Source organism: Ascaphus truei, chromosome 6, assembly GCF_040206685.1.
Source record: "Ascaphus truei isolate aAscTru1 chromosome 6, aAscTru1.hap1, whole genome shotgun sequence".
NCBI classification, from domain to species: Eukaryota; Metazoa; Chordata; class Amphibia; order Anura; family Ascaphidae; genus Ascaphus; species Ascaphus truei.
In genome coordinates, this window is record NC_134488.1 from 62,856,867 (window position 1) to 62,880,605 (window position 23,739).

The window sequence follows — 23,739 nt, forward strand, 5'->3', positions numbered from 1 at the left end:
CATAATGAGATGCAGGAAGGCGAGGAGAGTTCCCAGGTATTGGAGGATAAGAGTAGGAATTGAAAAAGGTGTATAAATCAGGGCTGGCAGGGCAGCACTGAACCTTAAGCAGATGATTAGAAACTGAGTCTATAGAAATGTACAAATTGTCAGGGGTAACTAGGTTACATAACATATATGTTGTATTTTATCTGGAGACAAAACCAGTCCACACACATCCTTGGTCCAGTTGTGATTATTTATTAATCAAATTTTCTGGACTACAAAATTTACTGCACACCCAGATTGCAAAAATAGCAAATTGTTAAGCTCTGTGACTAACCACTCATTTTATGGTGTTCCACTCTGCTTGGATTTGGCGGGGTTCAGTGCATATAATATAAATTGTAAGGCGATATTAGAAAGCATGCTACTGGATATTTGCTTATCTGGGTCTTTCTCAACACTTCTTGGACTGGTGTTGCAGTTTTAATTTCTTATAAGATCATTGGAGCAGGTAGTTTGTAAGATTTTGTATCTTTATATGTAAACATTGCACTGTTTCAGTGCGCTATATTTTTTATTGTGTAGTTGGGTTCTTTTTCAAAATCTCCTGACTGCAAAACAGAGATATAAAATTGCTCAAACCAAACCACCAGATTTCTGAAAGAAAGAAATCCAACTAAAAACCAATAGCATTTTTTTCTTTCATAAGACCCGATTGTTTGTTTTTTGCTTTGGTTTTGCAGCTGGGAGAGTTAAATAGGCCCCATTTTATTGCAATAAGGAATATATTTTAACAATGATGGTAATGCTTTGACTCCTTCCTCTCCTGCCTCTGTAAGGTTGCGTACATACAGCCGAAGACCTTGCGGAGGCGTGCGCGTGAGTGACGTCACACGCGAAAAGCGGGAGCGTATTGTGGCCAAGGTAGACAGACGCGCCTTGGGGTGTGTGTCTGTGACGTCACGGTGCTGTTTCGCCCTCATTGGGCGAACCGCTCACGTGACCTGCCTGTCGCACCTAGAAATCAGATTGAACTGATTCCTCGCGTACCGCGTGCCCCCCTCCTGCTTTCGCACGCGCGGTCTATGGGCGCGATCATTACCTTTAAGGCAATGTGATCGCGCACGCCTCCACCAGCATGGACGCAGCCTAAGTCTCCGAACATACCGCTCAGATTATGAGCTCTGCGGGGAAGCAGTTCCTTTTCCGATTGTATGGTTGGTGCACTTGTATTGTTGTATATCCCTGTATTTTGTAAACTGCTGGGTATATGACAAATTACTATTTTACATTTGAATTTAGCAGTTTAATATTTTAATTTACATTCATTTTAATTAATATTTAATGTACACAATGTTAGTTTTTTTCGTTCATTTACATTTTTTTCTTAACTTTATTCTCTTTCCATGGGGAAATGGTACAATGGCATTACATGCATCACACACACTATTGTTCTGAATACAGTTTAGTCACTGATAGTGACCCTTCCAGACCTGGAACATCTGTTTCCTGATCTGTAATTCGTTACATCATCACCGCCTTGTGAGTACCATAAGGACACGGCGGAAACAAGTCTTGAAACGCAAACTAACCAAGTGCCATTAGGATTAGTTAGAACGAAGAACGAGTCTTGAAACGCATGCGAGGCGGTCGTTGACGTCAGCAGCATCGGCTGTCGCCATTGGTCAGCAGTCCAGAAGCCCCATCTGCCATTGCAGCGCGCGAAGTCCAAGGCGGCCGTTGGGCTGTTGGCGGGAGCGAGGCGCTGTCACTGGCCGTGCAGCCCGTATTACCGCAGCTGTCACCGGGGTTTTTAGAGAGCACCATGGCCGGTGTTTCACAGGACAAGGTGAGCTATGCCACCCCGTTCTCCTTGGATGCCCTCTGAGACCCAGTAGCCCCCGATCTGGCCTTGCTGGGTGCCCGGAGAGGCCCGTACTGTTTCTACGTCACCCACTTCACCTGACCGGGGTATGTCCCCAGCTAACTAATATATACACAGATACTACCGCTCACCTATATGTGTGCTAACGATTGGGGGTACATAGGGTGCATAATACGAGTATAATACATATACATATACGAGTATAATACGACAAGGAGAGGGAAAGGTTGAAGATACAACCTAAAGAACCTATGTGCACTCACTATTAACCAATTGAGGGCTGGAAGTATTCAATCCTGGGGTAAGGACCTCTAGTCACTCACTAATATTATAAAAATAATTTTTATAATATTAGTGAGTGGCTAGGGGTCCTTAGACCAGGATTGAATACTTCCAGCCCTCAATTGGTTAATAGTGAGTGCACATAGGTTCGTTAGGTTGTATCGTCAACCTTTCCCTCTCCTCTATCCCCAGCTGTCCTACTGGGCCGCATGCAGCCTAGTGTGTCATCTGTCCCTATTGGCTGACACCCAGGCCCTTCAGCAGATGTGTTCCACATTTATAATTGTTAATTAAGTGTGTGTATATATATATATATATATATATATATATATATACACACACACACACACACACACACACACACACACACACACACACACACACACACACACACACACACACGTACGTGTTTATAAGATTGGTTGTCAGTGGGTGAGGTGAGTTTTGCGTATATATACACCTTTTGTTGCGGTGCTGAGTTACACCTTTTGTAGTGGCAATAAGAATCTCCATATAACTGAAACTATTAGGAATGTGGTTGTTTATATCTAGGAGAGACAGAATAGTGTTGTTCATACCACATAATAATATGCTGCATCTTAGATATACATACATTTTTCTTTCTGTTGGGATTCTGGCACCTTTTTCCCTAACAAAATCACTGTATATAGGAGACAGAAAGGTGGGTAGCTGTGTTGGTCCTTTAGGATTGTCCTATAGTAGGTGCGGGCGCTCGCGCGTGCGTGTATTGAGTTAATAATGAATTAAATAATATTTTTAAAATAAAAAAGTTGCACAATAAAAATAATTATTTATTTAACTGTGACACCATACATACACACATTACTGCGCCGGTAGCGGCGCAAATTCATTCTTTTCCCCATCTTCTCCCCTGTCGGCTGGCTTCACACTCACTGCGCGGCCACTATATAACAGCCCTAAGGCCTGGGACATAGTGTAGTGAAGAGTGCTGGGCAGCGCTGACACTCATGCTCACCTGCTCACACAGGAGATTTTTCTTGTCCCTGCATGAGCGTCAGCGAGCGCGCTTGTGTGCAGGTTGAGAGGCGGGGCTAGGGCGCCACATCGCCGGCGTCACGGACTGCCATTGGCTTCTGGCAGTCACGTGACCGGCCCTGCGCTTGCATGAGCGGCAAAATTGAAACTTGCCTGTCTCCTTCATTTCCACACGCCTGCGGAAACGTGCGGAAGCGCCCTCTAAAGCCGCGCTGATAGGGATGTTTCCCCTCAGCACGGTCTTTTTCACCATGTCCGAGGCCTAACATGTACTGTAGTAAAGGAGGGACTACTTGTAAAGGGAGGTGGTTTGATAACTTTTATTGGACCAACAAGTAGTTGTTACAAGATTTCGAACCTCTCTGGATCCTTCATTTGGGAGTGTGTAAAATAACAAGGAATTCCAGGTTAGTGTCAGTCTGAAGTGATCGGTTATATTACCGATCGTGTGTGTATATTGTAATATATCTATCGCACTTTCCCCCACCCCTTGGGAGATGTGTAGCTACGGTGTGTGTAGGGTGCAATACCTGGTGGCTCACAGGAAGCCTGAGCCTCCGCTGCTGGAAACTTGGGGTGTATCCAGGAACGATGCTCGGTAGCGCCTCCACCTGTGCGGGATTCTATTGTTTAGAATGACCCCGTTACAGGACACATATAAACAATACACAATGGTATAATTAGAACAAGTTTACTAATGACATAAGAATAATCATAAACCACATACAATAGTGCCACAACCGTAACACTAGGCCTCGTCGTAACCCCACACCGTGTCTCCCCAACACTGTGTCCTCGGAGTCCCACACCCACCCAAGTGTATGAGGCAGCGCTGCCCACTAGTGCTGAGGTGTACGTTGGTGCACTTGGTGAAAGGGAATACCTGCCCAGGCGCTCCTGCACCCGGTATGGCGAACAGCAAAGAGGATCCAGCGATGTCGTGTAGCCTCCGCGTGGGGTGGCTCCCGCGTGGAGTGATCCACCTTTACAATGTCTCTAGTCTACAGGGGGTGATCTAGTCCCAGATCACCGAATCACCAGTCGCTACCGCGTCCTGGCTGTGACCCTCTCTCTCTCTCCTCTCTCTGGTACTACAGGGACGTGTCCCTATCTACTGGGCTGGTCCCTGCAGCAACCACACACTGAGGGGCGCTGGGGCCTAACAGGAGGTCTCTGGCCTAGTGCAGATGCCACAGACACCTGCACATACCTCTTACCCTGTCTTTGTCCAAGCTCCGACTGGCGTGACTGCAACCGCGCAAAATGTATCAATATCCTCCTGCAGGGGAAGTTGCAGCCCTATTGGCTCTCGCACAACCGGTGATTAGCAGCCCAGTGCCTTCTGGGGCTTGTAGGTCCCACAGAGCCATTCTCCCTAATGGCCGCATCGCGTGGTCCGCATGCGCAGTAAATTACAAAATGGCGGAGGCCTGCAAAGGGAGCCGCCAGATTATCCAGCGAACCGCTTGCTATCCTGAATATCTGCGGACACTGAACTGCTGCCTGCACCATGCCTCCGTTTTGTATCGGAAGGTAAGGGGCGGAAAGGAGACCCAGGGGAACGTGTGTGTGTGTGTTTCTGAGAGCTTGCTGGGTATCTGTATTTTGGAGGTCAGTGGCTCCTCTCTCCCAGGGTTTAAGTTCGCCCCTCCCCACTTTCCAAGTAAGCAGGTTTTCTTTTCATGCAGCTGGTTGTGACAGGTTCAATGCTAGGACCAGGTAAATAAGATTTTTAACCTGGACCTGCAAATTGGTCATGCCTTGAAGTGGCTCGCAGGCTTATACGCTTTGGCCAAAGGGTTAACTAAATGACCCCTTTTCAAGATATAAATACACACATATATATATATATATATATATATATATATCTTAATATATAAAATCAAAGGTTGGTACTAGCTGCGGTGAATGTGATTGGTCCGTGGCCACCCCGACTGTCATTGCCCAAGAGGTACGCCCTACTGTGACACACACCGCCCACACGACTGTCATTGGCCAAAACTTACACTGACATCACTGACACACACCTACTTCACTGTCACACACTTGCACTGACAGCATACCCCCAAAGAAGCCCTGCAGAGTCATTGGTAAGTTCAACACACACACACACACACCATTTTAATATGTCCTGTTTCACACACACACTTTACATATTAATATGCCCACTTTACCAACTGACGTGCGCTCCGCACATGCATATCTCTATGCGCTCCTCTCAAATGTCCCTTTCTCTATACGCTCATGCACAAGTGTCGCTACATTCAATGGCCACTTTCACAATATGTCCCGTTTTCCATTTATTCCCCATCCTGTGTAAAGTATATTATTCATTTTCATTAAATCATGACCGCCAGCCACGCTGTGCATTTCTTGCTTTACCTACGCACTTACCAATTATTTATGTCCCACGGGAACTCACATCTGCGCTCCGCAACCCACTGTTCCCTCCCCTCCTGTCCACTGTCCCCCCCCCCCTCCTGTCCACTGCCCCCCCCTCCCTCCTGTCCACTGTCCCCCCCCCCACCTCCTGTCCACTGTCCCTCCCCCCCCCTCCTGTCCACTGTCCCTCCTTCCCTCTGGGGGCTGGGAGAGGGGGAGCACACAAATAGGGGGGAGAAGAGGGAGCAGGAAATTTAACTCACGGGCAACGCCGGGTCTCTCAGCTAGTATATATATTTCACTGTGTATTTTTGTCACGTTGGATGTTGCTCTGGACTTCTTTGTTTCGTGCGTGTGTGTGTATGTATATGTATGCATAAATAGTGTTCGCTGGTGATTGCCCCAAGCAACGCACGTGGTTGTTTAGTTTCTCCTGCTCGTGCTGAAAACAAAAAGCATCCAGGCTCTATGAGCCCGCGCATGGAAGCGGCCTTCCTTTTTCAATCGTGTGGGAGCAAGTAAGTACTTTCCCATGCCCCTCCTATTCCTCTCCGATGCCCGCCCATGGCTCTCCGATGTCCCTGCTGGACACAGTGATCGGGACCTGGAGCGGGACTCCCGGCGCCGGTTCTGCTTAGTCTTGCGGGATTTGGACCGCTTCCTCACCCACGAGCGGCTCAATTTCTTGAAGTGTGCGAGTATGTATACAGGTATACCCCGCTTTTAAGTACACTCACTTTAAGTACACTCGCGAGTAAGTACATATCGCCCAATAGGAAAACGTCAGCTCACGCATGCGCCTGTCATCACGTCCTGAACAGCAATACCAGCTCCCTACCTGTACCGCAGCTGTGCGCAAGTAGGGAGACTATAGAACCTGTTACACATGCCTTATTTACATCAGTTATGCACGTGTATAACGATTGCACTGCAGTACATGCATCAATAAGTGGGGAAAAGGTAGTGCTTCACTTTAAGTACATTTTCGCTTTACATACATGCTCCGGTCCCATTGCGTACGTTAATGCGGGTTATGCCTGTACATATATACACACACACACACACACACACATTTGTGTGTGTAAAAATATATATATATATACACACACACACACACACACACACACACACACACACACACACACACACAAAGTTCAGCTCCTGGGAACCCCTGCTTCAATCCTATTTAAAAAATAAAGTTAGCTGTACTCAAAAAAACCAAACATTTGTTTGTGGGGGAAATTGCTGCTTTTAAGGAGAATATTCAGCTAATTCAACAGCTATTTCAAATATAATATGCATGTAACCCTCCTTGCCCAGCTCCCTAAGGAGGTCACATCAGTGTAGTGGTGTAATGTACAACTCGGCAATAATTTACCTTATCTCAGGGGCTGTTGTGGTCGGCTGGGCGATGACAAGTAGGGCGCCAGAAGCTTTTGGGTGGTACAAGAGGACTCTTTTATTATAGGTTCCCTTGCAGGGGAGCATCTTCATACAGTCACACATGTCTATTTTCTCATACATCCCATGCAATGCTATTCTGTATAGGCTTCTAGACAACACTCCTTACTTTACATGGGAATGACTCCTGTTCACATTCCTGCCTTTGAGTGTGTGCGTGGCCCTTGCCTTATCCTGGCCGATTACAGACTCACGTGTCACTATCCTCCCCTTATGGGGAGCTGCCACTTCCTCAACGATACTGGACACTGACTTTCCCTGTCATGGGAACTGCCACATGCACAGGGATATTCACTACTGGCACTTCGTGAGTCGTGACCTGAACATGGGGACTGCTTGCCTGGCAGATCCCCTGACATCCTGAGGCCTTCTCAGTGTTGCCCTCTGTGGCATGTCTGCATTCCCTCTGTGCGACATGCATCTCTCTCTGGGCCATGCTAATGGATCCTGACTACATGGGTACTGTCCCTGACTGAAACACAATAAATGGGGGGCCTGATCTGCACTATACATGGGGAAGCACGTTCTACCTCTACTCCCTGATGTCCCACCTCTCCTGCCATGCTGACTTCTGGCACTCCTGGAACATGACTTCCCAGAAGTCTCTCTGCCTTATATCCCCCCTATGACACAGCATCTTTGCCACTACTGGGCGTAGCTACTAGCATCACTTCTCCTATTAACCCCTGGCATTACTTCTAGTAAACCCAACAGAGGGGGTTTACATGCACATGTGGACTCCATCACTTCTTCCAACTGGCCCTTGTTAGATTAAGCTGCACTCCCATCTCTCTGTGCCTCCATTGGTGATCAGGATGTTATTGATGCTGTTACAAGGAAACTCTCCTCCTCCTTTGCTCCATGCTGATGAATTCTGATGAATGTTAACTCCTCCTGGCTTCAGCATTTATAGCTCACCAACACTCGGTGTATTATGATGTCCCGGTGACCTCACGTGACCTCACAATGTTGTCAGCTGCCTAGCTATCTAAAGGCAGACAGTATTTTGACCAATGAGTGATGACTTCAAGCAAATAGCTGCTGCAACTTAGCCACACCCTCCAGTTCTGATGTCACTGATGACCTCACAGTGTTCTGGCCACAATTTTCTGCTTAGTTGCATTCCTACCTTATGAACAAAAAAGAAATAGCTGTGTGAGTCCAGTTGTGATAACTATAGTCAGTCCTCGACAGATGTGGTCGCCCAGGGCGACTGCATTTTACCCCCTGGCGAGGTGCTGCGGCGGCATTTTCCTCATTCTCTGACTCCTGCACTTAAAATGGCGTCAAATGACGCCGCGTTGCCATGCCAACGGGACGCTACATGGCAAGGAGGCAGTGCGCGCCGCACGAGCTGTGTCATCCCCTCCACCTTCCCAGCACTGAGTCCTCCACGGGCCGTCTGCAGCAGGCTTCAGGCTTATATAAAAAATATGTACTGGGGCGGTTGGGGGTCTTTTTAAAATGTATTGGGGCGGTGGGGGTCTTTTTTAATATATAGACACACGAATGTTCAGGGCACTCAATAGGGGAACGTATAAGGAAAGCAACTTATCTGGTCAGTTGTGGTGCAAGCAGTGCAACCAGGATCACCATCCAGCAGCAAAAATAGACAAAATCCTGATGTACAAAATCCGCAGCACTCACCAATTCAAATGTAAAAACAATTTAATGTAGAAACACAAGCATCAGGGGTAACAGCGGGGAAAAAGAATCGACGTTTTGGGCCTCTCAGTCCTTTCTCAAGCTCCCTCCCTTTAGTATGAATTGGGGGCATGGGAGAGGCATAGGATTGGACATGGGGGGGGCATGGGAAAGTACATACTTGCTCACTCACGATTGAAAAGGAAGGCCGCTTTCATGCGTGGACTCGGAGCCTGGATGCGCGGCAAAAAAAAAATTGGCAATCGGGAGGATTAATTCATTTTTTTTCAGCGTGAGCAGGTTAAAATTAAACAGAACCACGTGCGCTGCTTGGGCCAATCGCCAGCGGACAAAATCTGATCGTCCCTGGTGACCAGATTTGTTGAACTGTGTGTGTGTGTGTATACACACATACACATGCAGTCCTTATTTTATTTTAGTGGCGTACTGCTATACTTCTGGTATGTATGTGCATAAGGCCAAGTTCCTGTTATTTCATAAAGCAGCAACAATAGGTTGAAGTTAAACAGCTGTTTTGTTGCTTCAGTGCTCTCAGCCCTAAAGCTTGTACATGTACCCTTATTTATGTGAGGAAGTGTGACAGAGACCTGGAGTTTGGAACAAAATGCATTTGTTCACAAACCAGTGTTGTGTCCTCTTTGTATCCAAATAACCGGCACGTCTGCTAAAAATTCATTGATATTCGTAAACCAAATTTTGTTTGAGGTTTTTGTTTTAATGTGATCTGTAAGACATTATGCCTTGTTTTTACCATAACTGTTTCTACAAAAATAGTTGTTCCTCTGAATAAGGTCAGCGCATGTGGCACCTAGAGTTGAAATTATCTGCATACAATTTTCTAACTTTGTGGTGTTAATTATACATTTATATCTACAAAGCATTGATAGTGTGTTAATTTCTGCGTTTTTTTTTTTAAATATTTGACCAGGAAAGTTATGTTGAGCTGTACATTTTTGTTTTTTCTATCTTTTTTTTATTTTTTTGCAATCCCTCCTTTACAATCTGCTCACCAATTGTGTTCTCTAACAAAAGGCTCGCTGGCCTGTCTCCCCAGTTATGGTCTTCAGGAAAGAATGTTCTCCGTTATTAATGTTCGCTTCAGATGCCCCCAATATTACTCATTGTTGGTGGGCAGTTTTGAACCTTTAACTTTTTTTTCATATGACATGGAATTTTCAAATATTGTATTTAAGCTCCTATGTCTCAGCACTGTGTATATTTAATGAACTTAATAAAACTCCTGACTCCTTTTATTGTTTAGCTTCATTTGGGAACTGAAGAGGCGAATACTGAAGTGCTTAAGGCATTGGAGAGTGATTCGGACAGTGGTCAAGGCAGCTGCGAAATTACTTCTCCTGGGGACTTGAGTAGAAGAATGGAGTCTCTGGAGGATGGAGGTGTGTTAAAATTAACATGTATCTATGAATACAGTCTTTGACTCAATGGCCCGTGCTCGATATGCAAGATTAAACCTTAGTTTAATTCAAATCCATGGAGCTAAAACCTTACCTGACAAGACTGCTTGAAGCAGTCCATTTTCTTGTGTACCTGCAAAATCAGAGAACCTGTTTAATCTTGTACTTCTTTTATCATACAAAATAAACAAACTGCATTATATGTAGGGATATTGGGTCAGATTTGTTGTCCTCTAAATTCTTCCACAAAAACGTTCATAAAGTTTAATTTAGTTCTGCGGTCTTCAGAAGCAGAAATGCTTTAAACAAAAAATCAGCTACAGGTCCTAATTTAATGGACGATACAACACGAAATAACTGGAACTATGTTCAGAAAATACTATTATAGAAAAAAAATAAGACGCCTACAAAGGGCATTCTTAGCTCCCCTAAAACATAAAAATATAATTTGGGGACCAAATAAATTTGAGTACAAAAATCGATAAGACCTTTTCATTGTCAATTTATCTGTAACCTTTCATTCCCCTACTATATCCGATTAGTTTGTAAAACATAATTGCTTAGTCGTTCAGCCATATAGATGGGGCGTGGGTAAGGGCTGGCTGGGTGTGGATGATATTGCAGTATAGAAATGGGCGCCTTTTAACTTTTATAAAAGAAAAGGGTGTTTATTGAATAGCCATTCGAAAACCGTTCACCTACACATTCACTATACATGTGGCAAAGTATAAGAGCTCAAGGAATCCTCCGGTAGGTTCCGTCCCTAACCAAAGGAATAGCTTGCAGTGAGACGGTGATGATAGAGACTGGCTAGTTGGGCCAATCCAGAGAGAGTATAGGTTGCAGTGTAGGCAACCCTATCCTTCTCCTGCAAACTTGGGCTGCGGCCATAGTGTGCACGTGACAGTCCTGCAACTAGATTTGTGCGGCTGTCGCTGAGCGATGTGTCCTACGTTGAAGTGCACGATGGAGACGCGTGGCCATGACATCACCCGATTGAACAATAGAGGTTCGCCCTCATTGCTTCAACGGCTCACATGAAGTGGTCATCGCTTTAAAAATCAAATGGATTTGTCTGCTCCAAATCCTGTTGCACTGATGCGTGCGTCACCTAGCGCACAGTATGGCCGGACTGATGCACTTAATGAATTTGTTAGTGCACGCGCGGCACAATGTCCACAGCCTTAGACTGCCTGATCCTTTAACAGGCACTGGCTAATGATCGGGTATGTTGCTAAACCGGAAAACAATAAACAGTGACAGACATGCTAGCTGCAGACTATATACATAGAAACTCTATATACGGGATTTGCCTTGAGGGCACCAGTCAGAACTCTGAAGAACCTGCTTCCAGAGCAAAGGTCTATATATACCTTTTGTGGTTCCTATGGTGATATCACTGGTCACAGGGTAGAAAGGGGAGAGGCAAACCTCACTTTTCTAGGTTGTTGGCATTAAACTTGCCCCTCATTTCCTCAACAGGCATTGGTGCTCAGTATCTGCCACTGGCCGTTTTGCTTGGATAAACATCTGCAACTTTCTCCCCCCCACCCCCTCGATTCCTGTATTTATAGAAATTATTTATCAAACCGAGACTGGGGGCTCACAGTTTTACCATCCATATTATTTTTACAATTATGCAGCAGATGTGATACTTAATTGACGATTTGACTTGTTTATATATTTATGTTGTCTTTAACATTCCTGACACCATATTTTATGTAGGATGTCTGTTTTTTCAATGTGTATTTGTTCAGTGGGTATTAACAATATGTTTATAATGACATTTGTTGTCAATTTTTGTACTCAATAGACTCATTTTGTGACCAAATTATTTTGGTTTGAATTTTTTTGGTCTAAGCAGAAAACCTTATTTTTAATGAAACTAATATTTCCTTTAGGAAATTAGATTGAGTCCTTTTTGAATTAATAACATTAAGCATAGTCATAGATGCTATTTCTATACACCTTCAAAATGTGGCTTGAAGAATATGGTATTTCTCTCCAAACAGATTCTGACGAGGAAATCTGTGTTGGTAAGAAGTCAAAAAACAAGAAAATACTTGAAGAAAGTGACTGTGAAGCAGAGGGGGAGGTGAGCACTGTTACCGTCGGTGCAGAAGTGAATATGGGAAGTGAAGATGAAATCAAGGAGAATACTTTAACCCCCAGAGGGAAGCCCCGACGTATCCGCTATGCATTGTTGGACAGCGATGAGAGCGAAGCAGAGGAGACTTTAAATAAGGATGACATGGAAAGGATCACCAGGCCTTCGTCTGACCAGGACAAGCCAGAGTTGGACTCTCAGAAGGACCACCCTGTAATCAAGGAGAAGAAAGCCCATAAGTCCTCTAAGAAACAGGCTGGCAGTAATGATGAGAAAGTCAAGAGTAAGTCAAAGCGAAGGATGGAAAAAGAAGAGAAGAAAATGAGAGCGGTCAAAAAGTTAAAGGACAAGAAGCAAAAATCCAAGGTACCAGTGTCCATTTATCTTTTCCTGTGTGTGTGTGTGTGTGTGTGTGTGTGTGTGTTAGAATTGCTGCATAAAGTTGGACATAGTTGAAAACTTGTGGTATTTAGAAAGCGGATTTTCCTTCAGGTGTCTGCTTAGTCTTCATCAAAACATCCACATTTTCTTTCTTTTCTGTCTACAATATTTTTATTCTAGAAACATTTACTTGCATTTGATAAGCCTTTCAAAAAAAATAATAATTCCAGCTATAAGCATGGGTACCCGTTTCTCTGAAAGAACCTGGAATTTTAATCAGCCCATATTTGACAATATTTCATGTGTAATTATTAAGTAATGTGTTCAGTTAAAAAAAAAATATGTTGCTTTTTTTTTTTCTCCCAGAAGTTCTTGCATTGTTTGCAAAGCTTTCATCCCTTTTTAAACATGTTTTTGGGGAAAGTGCAGGTTAACTTGATGACCGGCAGCTTTTCCTCTAAACACTTCTGGTTTCCTAGGCGCATGAGGAGGAGGAGGAGGAAAAGAGGCCTCCTTTGAATGACAGCGGCTGCCTTCTGGCTGATGGGGATCTCTTTGAGACGGAAGTGGGGGAGGAGAGTGATGCATCTGAGGTAGAGGAGTCCCTAGATGCCATCAGAGCCAACGTGAAGGAAAAGCTAAAGAAACACTCGGTATGTATCATTTTGAGCAATATATATTGACTGCTTAATTTCAGACCCTTGTGTGTTTTCCTACAATTTTAAATCACGATTTCTCTTCCATTTTCAAACACTTACCTTTGATCTTGCACCTCATGATGTCCTTTCTCTGAATCTCTGGATGCATCTGGGATTATGTTTTGGCTATATAGATTCCCATATCGCAATGTTATCTTTCATGTCGAGTGCACTATTTTGTGAAGGGCTGTGTCTAAGGCTCTATATAAACGCACTTAACACTAATTCTAATTTTAATAAGTGTGTACAGATAATTTACACGTGCATTCAGAAGCACGGGGACTTCTGTTGGTGGGCGGTGTTGTACACACAGTAGCATACGTTACTGTAATGTAAAACTGAATAAACCCGCCGGGCAGAACCCCCCCCCCGTTTCAGCCCCGATGCGTAGATTACTTTGAATTGCTTAAAAATCTGGCTTTTCATGCCTAAATCACAGGAAAGTAAAGGCCGTGTAAGAGAACTATAGGTGCATTAAACGGATTGCAAGATATTAAAATGAGAGTACTTCAGATGGCGTTTGACAACACCAGTAAGAGTATCAATATGTTCTCCCTTTCTGCCAGCTTAAATCAGAGGATGATGAAGGTGCAGAGTATCAACATGAGTTTGAGGAGAGAGAAGATAAGGGAGAGAAAAGAAAGGTATGTGTGTATACTAGCAATCCCTCACTTTTTTCTGCATCAGAGGGTTTATACCCTTGTTCTATAGCTGATCTTGATTTACAAAAAAAAAAATCGTGTTTGAAAGACCGGCAATGTGAAATAATGGGTTTTAAGTATTCAGTTGAAAGCAACAGTTAATATTTAAAAGTGGATGTTTTGGTTGTCTTGCAAGAGAACAATGCTACAGAGGATGTCTACACTTCCACCCTCACAAAGCTGAATATTATTTTCTGATGTTGCATGGTACCCAACCTCACTAAGCCATAATAATTATACAAAGAGGTTGTTCTCCATAGTGGTTTCTTGATCACGATGACTGGGCAGTAGGGGCTAACGATTCAACTTGTAGGTTGCTGTGGTTTTTTTTCACCTTAACTAGAAACGTAGGCTGTTGCAAACCCACAGTCATACTCCTCTAGATTGGAGAACGTGCAGTTCTGCTTTAATGCAATTCACCTCTTTGTTTTTATTTGTAAGGAGAGAAAAGCAGCACGGATTAGCAAAGAAGCTATGAAACAGCTGCACAGTGAGACACAGAGACTCATCCGGGGTAAGGTGGGAATTATAAAATCCTGTCAAAGTTTGCATTGCTTTCTCGGACATTACCATCCAGGGGGAATAATGTTCCTCCCTTCAGACATGAACAGTTTTTAATATTTTAAAACAAAAAACACTAGTCTAGACTTTTTTTTTATTGGGGCCTTTATTGCATCATCTGCAGAAGTGTGCACCATCCTCTTTTCTCTTCTAGCGTCATCTGTGTCTTTGCCGTACCACTTGCCTGAACCCAAAACTATCCATGACTTTTATAAGCGTCGTCCAAGGCCGGCTTGCCAAGGGAGCGCCATGCAGTTGATTAAGTAAAACGTTCTGCTCCTTCTTTCTGTAACTTCTAAGTCTGCTTGTTTTTATGTTGGAATACATTTTTATTTGACCCACTGTATGTATACATAAGGGATATGTAATGTGCTTGCCATAGAATTAAGGATTTATTGAAGTGTTAATTGTGAATTGTAGAGACACTCTTAGCTCTTCTTCGTTCTGCCACTTTTTAGGTTGCCCAAGTTCAAAAAGGAAGCATGAAAATAATTCCCTGTATTTTATTGTGTTTTCTGTTAAGAGTTCTGAATGTCGTCCGCAAGATCAAAATAAAATAAACATGCATAGATTAGCGATACAGTGTGTAATAATTGTACGGTCACATCAGTTGGGCTGAAATGTTAACTCCCTTTTTGCAGATCAACAAAGTATCAGCCATGCAATACAGAAGAAATAATGGACACTAGGGACACACACTGCACTGAGAACCAAACGTGTGACTCTGCTCCAACTGAATCAAACATTGATCAAGAGCTTCCCCTCCAAGGTCCTGAGGGTTCCCAGTCTGCTGTCCATGGTGACGTGTTAAAGGAAGCGCATGCTAATGGAGAGAGTGAATACACCCACACCATTGATGGCCCAGAAATGACTGCAAGCCCATTTCCTTGTAAAGAATCTTTGGGTCAGGAAGACTCTGATCAGAGGGGTGAAGAGTATGCTAGAAACACGATTAGTGCTATCCTGGATACCCAGCCTGAGAGAGTGTTCTCCGAGCAGCACTGCGATGAGAGCCAGACCTCTGCACAGACCTCCGCGTTCACTGTATCAACACAACACAAAGCCAAGCAATCCAAGCTGGAAAAACTGCGTGCACTCGGTGTGGACCTGTCCCTCAAGCCTCGTCTCTGCCCAGATGATGGCTCGTTTATCAACTTTGATGAGCCAGAACCAAATAAAGGTATTCTTAATTCTATTTGGGACTATTCTTCTGATGGATTTAAACTCTGACCTATGTTTGTTCACTACGTCAATGATAAAAAAAGAAAATGGTAGCACTTACACTAGTGATCTAGCAACATCAACAGGTGCTATGATCCTGTGTCCATACCGCTGGCGCATGTAATAAAATACCGGATTGGATCAGAACTTGGTAAAAGAGAAAAGGATAAAGAATAGAGAGAAAATAGACTCGCGGGTTCCTTTGGTATCAACTAGATTTATTCTTTAATGTACAGAAAAATACAGAAAGCAAGACGGGTCTGCAGACCTTGTTACCCCAGCACAATGAGGAATGTTTCAAGGCTCCCTGGCCGTTCGTGTATTTTTTTCTGTTTTTGTTTTTCTCTATTACCGAGTGCTGATCCAACCGGGTATTTTGTTCCCCACTTCAGACCTGTAACATTATATGGATTTTCAAGTGGCGCGTCCTGTTCGGTGCGGTCTTAGAAATATAGCAATGTAAAGTATTGCTGAGTAAGACAAAACACTATTTGCCTAGACAGCAACTATCTGAAAACATGGCCCATACTTGCTAAGCAGCCTTTCACCATACAATATCTTCCGGTGCTGAAGTGACTCGAATAGGCTGTACGTTGTCTCCTAGTGCTGGAAGGTATCAGAAAGCTGCTTTGTAAATATGGCCCTCTGTACCCCCCCCCCCCTAATAATTAGTTGCCCTCGCCCATATTGCCTCCTTTACCTCTCCATACACCAAGTAGGAAGGGGTTCTCATATTTTGAATCTGATGATTCTTCCCACTGCCCTCAAACGCAAGATGACACCCCATCAAAATTGGTGTGTATTTTTTTTGTATTTGTGCACGCACACACACTTTTCTTTACTGTTTTTCGGTACTCAAAGGGTGTAACCTTTACAGCACTTTTATTTTTTAAATGAGAAACTGGCAGTGGCCAGGTGGTAAATTGAGCACAGTTGCTGTTAAAGCGGCAGTACCACCATATTTTGCTTTCTAAAAAAAAAATAAAGGCACGTCCCAGTGTTGTCGGTGAGCCTGGTGTGAGCTGCTTCTGTAAGTGCTTTTGTTTTGGCACAGAACTGGAAGCCCTGAAGGAGCGTTTCCTGAAGCACACTCGACATAAGGCCAAGTTTACAGGCGAGAGGAAAGTGAACCTCAACATTGTGCGCAAGGAAACCACAGCAGAAGGAAATGAGGAGCTGAAGTTGGATGTGGTGCCCGTCACTGTGGCTGCAGAAAAACTGGAGGGAAAAGTTCACGATAAGCCAGGTATGGTGTGCTGTGGGCCCCCTAGGTCTCTTCACGGGGATGAAACGTTGTGTATGGGACTTTTCCCGGCTGGAGTAGTTAAGGGTGATGTCATATTAGCCATTCTTGTAAAAATAGTACAAGGTTTTAGGTCCACTGAAATCCATCAGGTATGAACCAATATATGCTTCAGCAGGCACTGATTGGGCTAATAAGGGTTTTTTGGATGGTGACCTATTTTGGGTTTTCTGCCATCAAGGTTAATAGACTGGATTTGCTTGTTCATATTTAGGTGTATGCTATAAGGGCACCTCTTGTATGTTGCACCTCATACATCCACATGAATGTTGCATGCTTTCAAATCGGCCCCAAGGTGACCTGAAAAGTGCATTGCCCTGTTGTGTGTCCAGGTGAGAAGCTCCAAGTGCTCAAGGCCAAGCTCCAGGCAGCAATGAAAGTGCGTCGCACAGAGGAGCGTCATAAGCGACAGGCTCTGTTTAAGTTGGATAACGAAGACGGGTTTGAAGATGAGGAGGAGGAGGAGGAGGAGGAAGAAGAAATGACAGATGAGTCAGAAGAGGAAGGAGATGCTGAGGTAATTGTTGCTGGGTGCAGAATTGAAATTGTCTATCTTTGGCAACAAAAGGGGGTTTAATGCATCTTGAACAGTGTAATTCATGGTCCCTCATTTATGCTGTTACTCTCCAGACTGTAGAGTATCTCCTTGGGGAGGAAGATGACAATGAGGAAGATACAGAAGACAAAGCAGCAGATGAAGAATTGGGACAAAATAAGACTGAAGTTACAATCCCTGTGCCAACACCTGTAGCAACAGAGTCAAGCCTGATGCTGTTTAAGGACAATTCTACAAAGATGGGGTGAGTCAGTTTTAGTTTTACTGCAGATGGCTATAAGTTGTAATACGTTTTGAGCAGTGTTATCAAAATATGTACCCCTCCGCAACGATTAGTTGCCAAGACCCTTCATTCCTCCTTCCTCTCCATACACCATTATAGGAGGGAGGAACAGTCATTTATTTCATGTGATGCTTCTTCCCACTGCTTCTAATCCAAGATGACACCCTTCATAGCTAATTCTTTTGCTGTATGTAGAAGTAAAAATATTTTTTTCTTTGCATGGTTTCTCTTGGCCTGCGACTAGACATTGTCAATCTGATGAGGTCCTAATTAAAATGATCCAAAAACACAGACCAGTATATGGAAAGAGTAGGTTGTGAAATGGTAATGGGATCTGCCAGGGCTTGGAGGCATGAGATTTTTTGGGGGGCGACGCTTACAGAGACCCAACGCTCTTCCAGAGCAGTGGGGGAGAGAAGGCAGGGGGGCGCAAGGCAAAAAGTTTGTGCACCCCCCTGTGCCAGGGGATGGCACCAAAATAAATATCACAAATACCTTTGATGTTGAAGGTAAATGCAGTATAAATCGGTTTGAATAACAATATGTATATCCACTGTTTTTATCTATCTTAAGGGCGCTGCATTTACACCGCTTTTAAGTAGTTGGAATACATTCTGAACAATGTTTTCGAAGTGATCGAGCTTCATAGATATTTTTCAAATATATTATGTTTGCTATGATTTCAAATGCATTTGCAAGGCCGTGTTTTAATCCAGCTTTATCTCAAAATTTGCAGAGATTTCCTTGCGGATAAAATTGAGAACGACCGAGGCGCATGCAAGAGAGACTGCAAACTAGGTAAATGTTTCGCCGTGATTTTACTCTGGACAAAGCAAAAGGTGAATTAAGTTTACAACGTGCTCAGAAGCTGCTTAGGTGTTGTCTTGGGGAAAAAAAAAAAGTTTGAATAATGGGTTGTTATGGTTGCACTCAACAAATGTACAGAAAATGAGTCTAGTTCAGGGGTGCACAGTTTCTGAGCTGCGCTCGCCCCTCCCCCCCCCCCTTTCCTGTGACTCGGCGTCAAACGACGCCGCGGGTCATGTGACGTCGCGTGTCCCACGCAGTGGCATTTGAAGTGCGTTACAATGGAGACGCGCACATCACATGACCTTGTGGCGTCATTTGGCGACGCGTGCAGAAGCCTACTGAATCCTGGTAAGCTGAGGTTGCAGAGGCCTCGTGTAGTCTCCCGGCATTTAACTTGAATGCATCTGGGAAGAGCGTGGGGCCTCTGCGACCGCCTGCGCCCCCCCAGTTTGCGCACTCCTGGTCTAGTTTACACACACAACAGCTCACAGCCGTTTTGTGTGCAGTATGTTTGCAATATAGAAAACATGCAGGTTAATAAGCTCGCTCAGTGTGTCATGGTAAAATATTTGCATTATGTAATGCTTTTAACAATACACCTGCAATAGTGACGTTTTTAACTTTAATAAGAAGTGAAGGTTTGGAAAAGTCTTGTGTAGTAGGGTTAACACAGATGTTTAGGTTTTAAAGCAGCAATCCAAGCTGTTTAAAAAAAAAAAATAATCCCCTTTTAATATGTGCATCAATACAATCCACACAATGATAAGTAATTAGCTAAATTGCAGATCGATCCGTTCTCCTGTGATTGATCAGTGAAGATTCGGCTCGGGGATTCATTAAATGGCTGTTGGTGCAGCAGAAGAGCCAAAGATGCAAAGTTCTGGGGGGGGGGGGAAATCATGTGACCAGGCAGTGACTTGATATAATTGTTGCAGGGCTCAAAAAGGGGTGTCAGAGCCTGTTTCCGAAGAGGAGGGGGATGTGACTTTGTAAATGATTACTATAGAAAAAAAAATGCTTGTTACATTATAATACATTAATACATTAAAAATGTCTTTAAGAGTTGTTTTTAAATAACAAAATACTAGAAGTATTTTCTCAGTACAGAACAGTACATATACATAGTACAGAACTGATTTATTTAAAAAAAAAAAAAGAAAACCACGTAGGATATTGCTTGGTCTGCAGGACATTGCCCCTTCTTATAGCTGAAGACTTTATTTAGTATGTTGAAGAGGTTTTGTTTTTGTTATGAAAATGCACCGCTATTAACAGTAATTCAATTATTTGTATTCTAGCAGAAGATGATGATTCTTTACCTCAGCTGACAAAGGAAAACAGCCACAATAGCAGCTTTGAGCTGGTTGGCTCAATGATCCCTTCCTACCAGCCATGTAACAAGACAGCACGTGGGGCTATCCACTGCAGTATGGGCGGTTTTCGCTCCCCATCTCCAGGACTTTTCAGAGCGAGCTTCCTCAGCTCTGCATCCAAGGTGAGTTCATATAGTGGTATACTACACTACTGTTCGTGACTGTTCACGGTTCAACAAGGAATCCGGTCGCTCCTCGGTCCTTTACCGTGCACATCGCGTCTGGAGAGATTCAAAGCCGCCTACAGTCTTGCGTTCTTTCAAGACTTTGGCTGTCTCACATTGTAATATTGTCTGTAACTTGCATACCCCATAGTACCTATGGTCACTAACTCTACATAATAATAATAATAATTGTTTGTTCTTGTATAGCGCTGCTAGTTTTACATAGCCCTGCTAGTTTTACGTAGCGCTTTACAGAGAAATTTTGCAGACAGTCCCTGCCCCGTAGAGCTTACAATCTATCTTTTTGGTGCCTGAGGCACAGAGAGATAAAGTGACACAAGGTCACAAGGAGCCGACACCGGAATGGAACCAAGTTCCCCTGCTCAGTGCATTTACTCACCGAGCTGCTCCTTCTATATGTTGATAAATTTACAGAGTAAAAATGTATTGTCATAACTCTGTGCCCAGGACATACTTGGGGGCAAAAAGGTAACTCTCAATGTATTACTTCCTGGTAAAACAATTTTATGAAGGATACAAAGTGAAACATTATTCAGAGCAAAAAAATAACCAAAAATGGCTAGCAAATTGCTAGTGGTGCAAAAGACAGGCTTTACCAAATAGACAGGCTATGCAGCATACACAAGGAAAAAATACATAAAATAATCTTCTGCTCTACTGAGTAACTTGCAGCCAGTGGTAAAAGAAAATAACCAGTAGGTACTTCCAAGAGCCTGTTGTGGAACAGATTGATTGTATGTCTCACTTCCCGACCCACGGGCTGGTCAGAAGCATCCTGGCTTTTATGTCCAAGTGTATGTAGTGGATTGGACATTGCTTTTAAATGACTGATTTCTGTATTATCTGTCTTAGAGTTCCGGGAAGATGTCTGAACCGTCTCTTCCTGTGGAAGACTCCCAGGACCTGTACAATGCCTCCCCTGAGCCCAAAAACTCCTACCTCTGTTCTGGGGACTCTCGGTTTCGGTTCTCTTTGGAAGACGACACTCAGAGCCAGCTGCTTGATGCTGATGGGTGAGACACGGGTGAACACAGGCAAATTTGATGCATCTTCGTTTCTAGATTACAACTGGATTTGCTTGAAAGATCGGAGAGAGATTAATATACCATTATGCATCTTAACTATGCTCGAGCAAAAAAAATGTTTTTACTCTGTCGCGTTGTTTGCAATTCTGCCTCTGTGAAAGGGTTAAGTGCAATCCCCAATTTGTACAGATTCCCACTGCTGTTCCTTCACAATGTAATTGGGGAAATCATCCTGTAGTTTGTATTACTGATCTCTAGTAAATGCCACTTTAGAGTTGCTGCCGTGTTGTTTGCACAGTTAAAAATGAGCCTCCAATTTCTCCTAAAAGAAAAAATCTGTGTGTTGTATACCCTGTTAGATTTCTTAAGAAAAGATACTGCACACCAAGAATACAACAGACGACAGAGAAGCCCAATGCTACATCCAAAATGACAGAAATACACAGTAAAATACTTATATATTCTCTTGAAAAAGGGTCATTTAGTTTAACCCTTTGGCCAAAGCGTTGTAAGCCTGTGAGCCACGACAAGGCAGACACCCGTTCGCAAGTCCTAACACTACCAGATAAAATACTAATATACCTCTATTAGGATTAAAATTCTCATTTACCTCTATTAGGAGGGAGAAAGACCACATTGGATCTATATCCAGTAGAATGAAACTACTAACTTGGGAAGAGGGGAGGGGCGGGCTTAGAACCTGGGAAGGAGGAGCCACCAACCCCCAACAGCTGAGAATAGATTAACAGAACACAAAACCCCAGCATGCTCTTTTTGGGCCAAAGGGTTAAACTAAATGACCCTTTTTCAAGAGAATATATAAGTATTTTACTGTGTATTTCTGACATGTTGGATGTACCATTGGGCTTCTCTGTCGTCTGTTGTATACATATGCCACGCTCAATAGCACTCCATTTTGACACTTAAATACATACATATATTTTGTGGGGGCTCAGGGGTTCCCAAAAAGAGCTTGCTGGGGTTTTGTGTTCTGCACACCAAGAATAACATTGCAAAGAAATAGATTATAGACAACACAATGGGAAAAAAATATATAATACAAATGAGCCAAAAGCAATTAATCTAGAAGCAAAATTTAAAAAATAAAGATACAGGCAGTTACAATATACCCTTGGTGAGGCAAGGCATAATGTTTCGGGGTATCGTCTCCTTCATTAGGTGCCACCCACAATATGATCTATCTCTCAGCTATGTAAATAATGGCCAGCGCGGGAATTAACACAGAAAAATGACACGTGTTGAAAAGTGATAGAGAAGGGGCTTAGTGGCTGGTTTCATTAAACTCTTGGTGCCGCACTGGCTCTGAAAGGGTTATCATTTGCGAAGTAGGACGGCAACTTGATAACATCATTGTTTAACATGGAGCAAGTTACTGTTGGTGTGGGATTGGAGAGCACTGGGTGATGTAAGCCATTAAGAAAATGACCCTATATAAAAAGGACCGTTTGCAAAGCTCTAAAATGACCACGTCCTTTTGTTGAAGGTTTCTGAACGTTGGCCACCACAGGAGTAAGTACAATTCTGCCAAGCACCGGCTGGCACTGGATACCATGGACGAGAATGCTATGGATACCAATATGGACGAGCTGCTAGACTTGTGCTCAGGACAGTTTAAAGCCTGCCTGTCTAATGGCACTCAAGCTGCTGGAGCCAAGAAAGAGGACATGGAAGAGCTGCTGGGGCTGTGTTCAGGGAAATTTGTGTCTCAAGGTAAATCGGGCTGTCCTCATATTTTCAGGGTCTTCATGTCGTTTTGTATTAACCATTCAACATTGTACAGCTTGAAGGGGAGAGGGAGGGACAAGGATTGAGACTTTAAAATAGATCAAGCGTTTCAACAAGGTGTAAGTGTTAAGCCTATTTCTGAGAAAGGAGTCCTAGAACAAGATGTCATGCGCTGAAGCCGGGCAATGGGAGGCTCAGGACAAAATGTGAGGTAGTACTTCACGGTGGTGGTGGATTTGTGGAATAGCCTCCCATCCCAGGTGTTGGATGCCACTATATAGTAAGGAAATTCAACAATGCTTAGGATAGACTCAAGGATAAAATGGGTTCTGAGGTTTTACTACCGATACGAAATTGAGCAGACTAGGTGGGCCAACTGGATCTTATCTTCTAGGTTTCTGTGTCACTGTTGGAAATCTCATCTTCCTTGGTGTTGTATTGTGATGTACTAGCTTGTGGTTAGAGCTGTGCTATGGTAAAGGGAATGTTTGCAAATCATGCTTCATTCAACTCGCGTGACTTGGATGTGCCATACTATTAAAATGTTGTTTTTGACGCACTCCAAATCTACTTTTATACCACTTTCTTACCTTACCTCCATCTTGTCGTTTCTAATGGATGGACATATGTTTACTGAATGTACTGTATGCAACTTTTTTATAAGTCTACATTATTAATAATTCCATTTCTCTTGCTT

General features: G+C 43.5%; 1 protein-coding gene across 2 annotated transcripts in view; it reads left to right on the plus strand.

The window, feature by feature from the left end:
* The first annotated feature begins 1,687 nt into the window (after window positions 1–1,687).
* The window catches only part of CLSPN (claspin), a 34,271-nt gene continuing 12,219 nt past the window's right edge, over window positions 1,688–23,739 (plus strand). Inside the window, exons 1-15 of one of the 2 annotated variants that reach the window (XM_075604571.1) lie at window positions 1,688–1,834; window positions 9,939–10,074; window positions 12,105–12,565; window positions 13,060–13,233; window positions 13,845–13,922; window positions 14,421–14,493; window positions 14,695–14,803; window positions 15,182–15,720; window positions 16,816–17,007; window positions 17,397–17,581; window positions 17,695–17,864; window positions 18,640–18,701; window positions 20,012–20,208; window positions 21,124–21,284; window positions 22,801–23,027. In XM_075604571.1, coding sequence (XP_075460686.1) covers window positions 1,811–1,834; window positions 9,939–10,074; window positions 12,105–12,565; window positions 13,060–13,233; window positions 13,845–13,922; window positions 14,421–14,493; window positions 14,695–14,803; window positions 15,182–15,720; window positions 16,816–17,007; window positions 17,397–17,581; window positions 17,695–17,864; window positions 18,640–18,701; window positions 20,012–20,208; window positions 21,124–21,284; window positions 22,801–23,027 — 2,788 coding nt within the window. In that variant the 5' untranslated portion in view covers window positions 1,688–1,810. The remainder of the gene's footprint in view (window positions 1,835–9,938; window positions 10,075–12,104; window positions 12,566–13,059; window positions 13,234–13,844; window positions 13,923–14,420; window positions 14,494–14,694; window positions 14,804–15,181; window positions 15,721–16,815; window positions 17,008–17,396; window positions 17,582–17,694; window positions 17,865–18,639; window positions 18,702–20,011; window positions 20,209–21,123; window positions 21,285–22,800; window positions 23,028–23,739) is intronic. The other variant, XM_075604572.1, reaches the window with a different exon arrangement.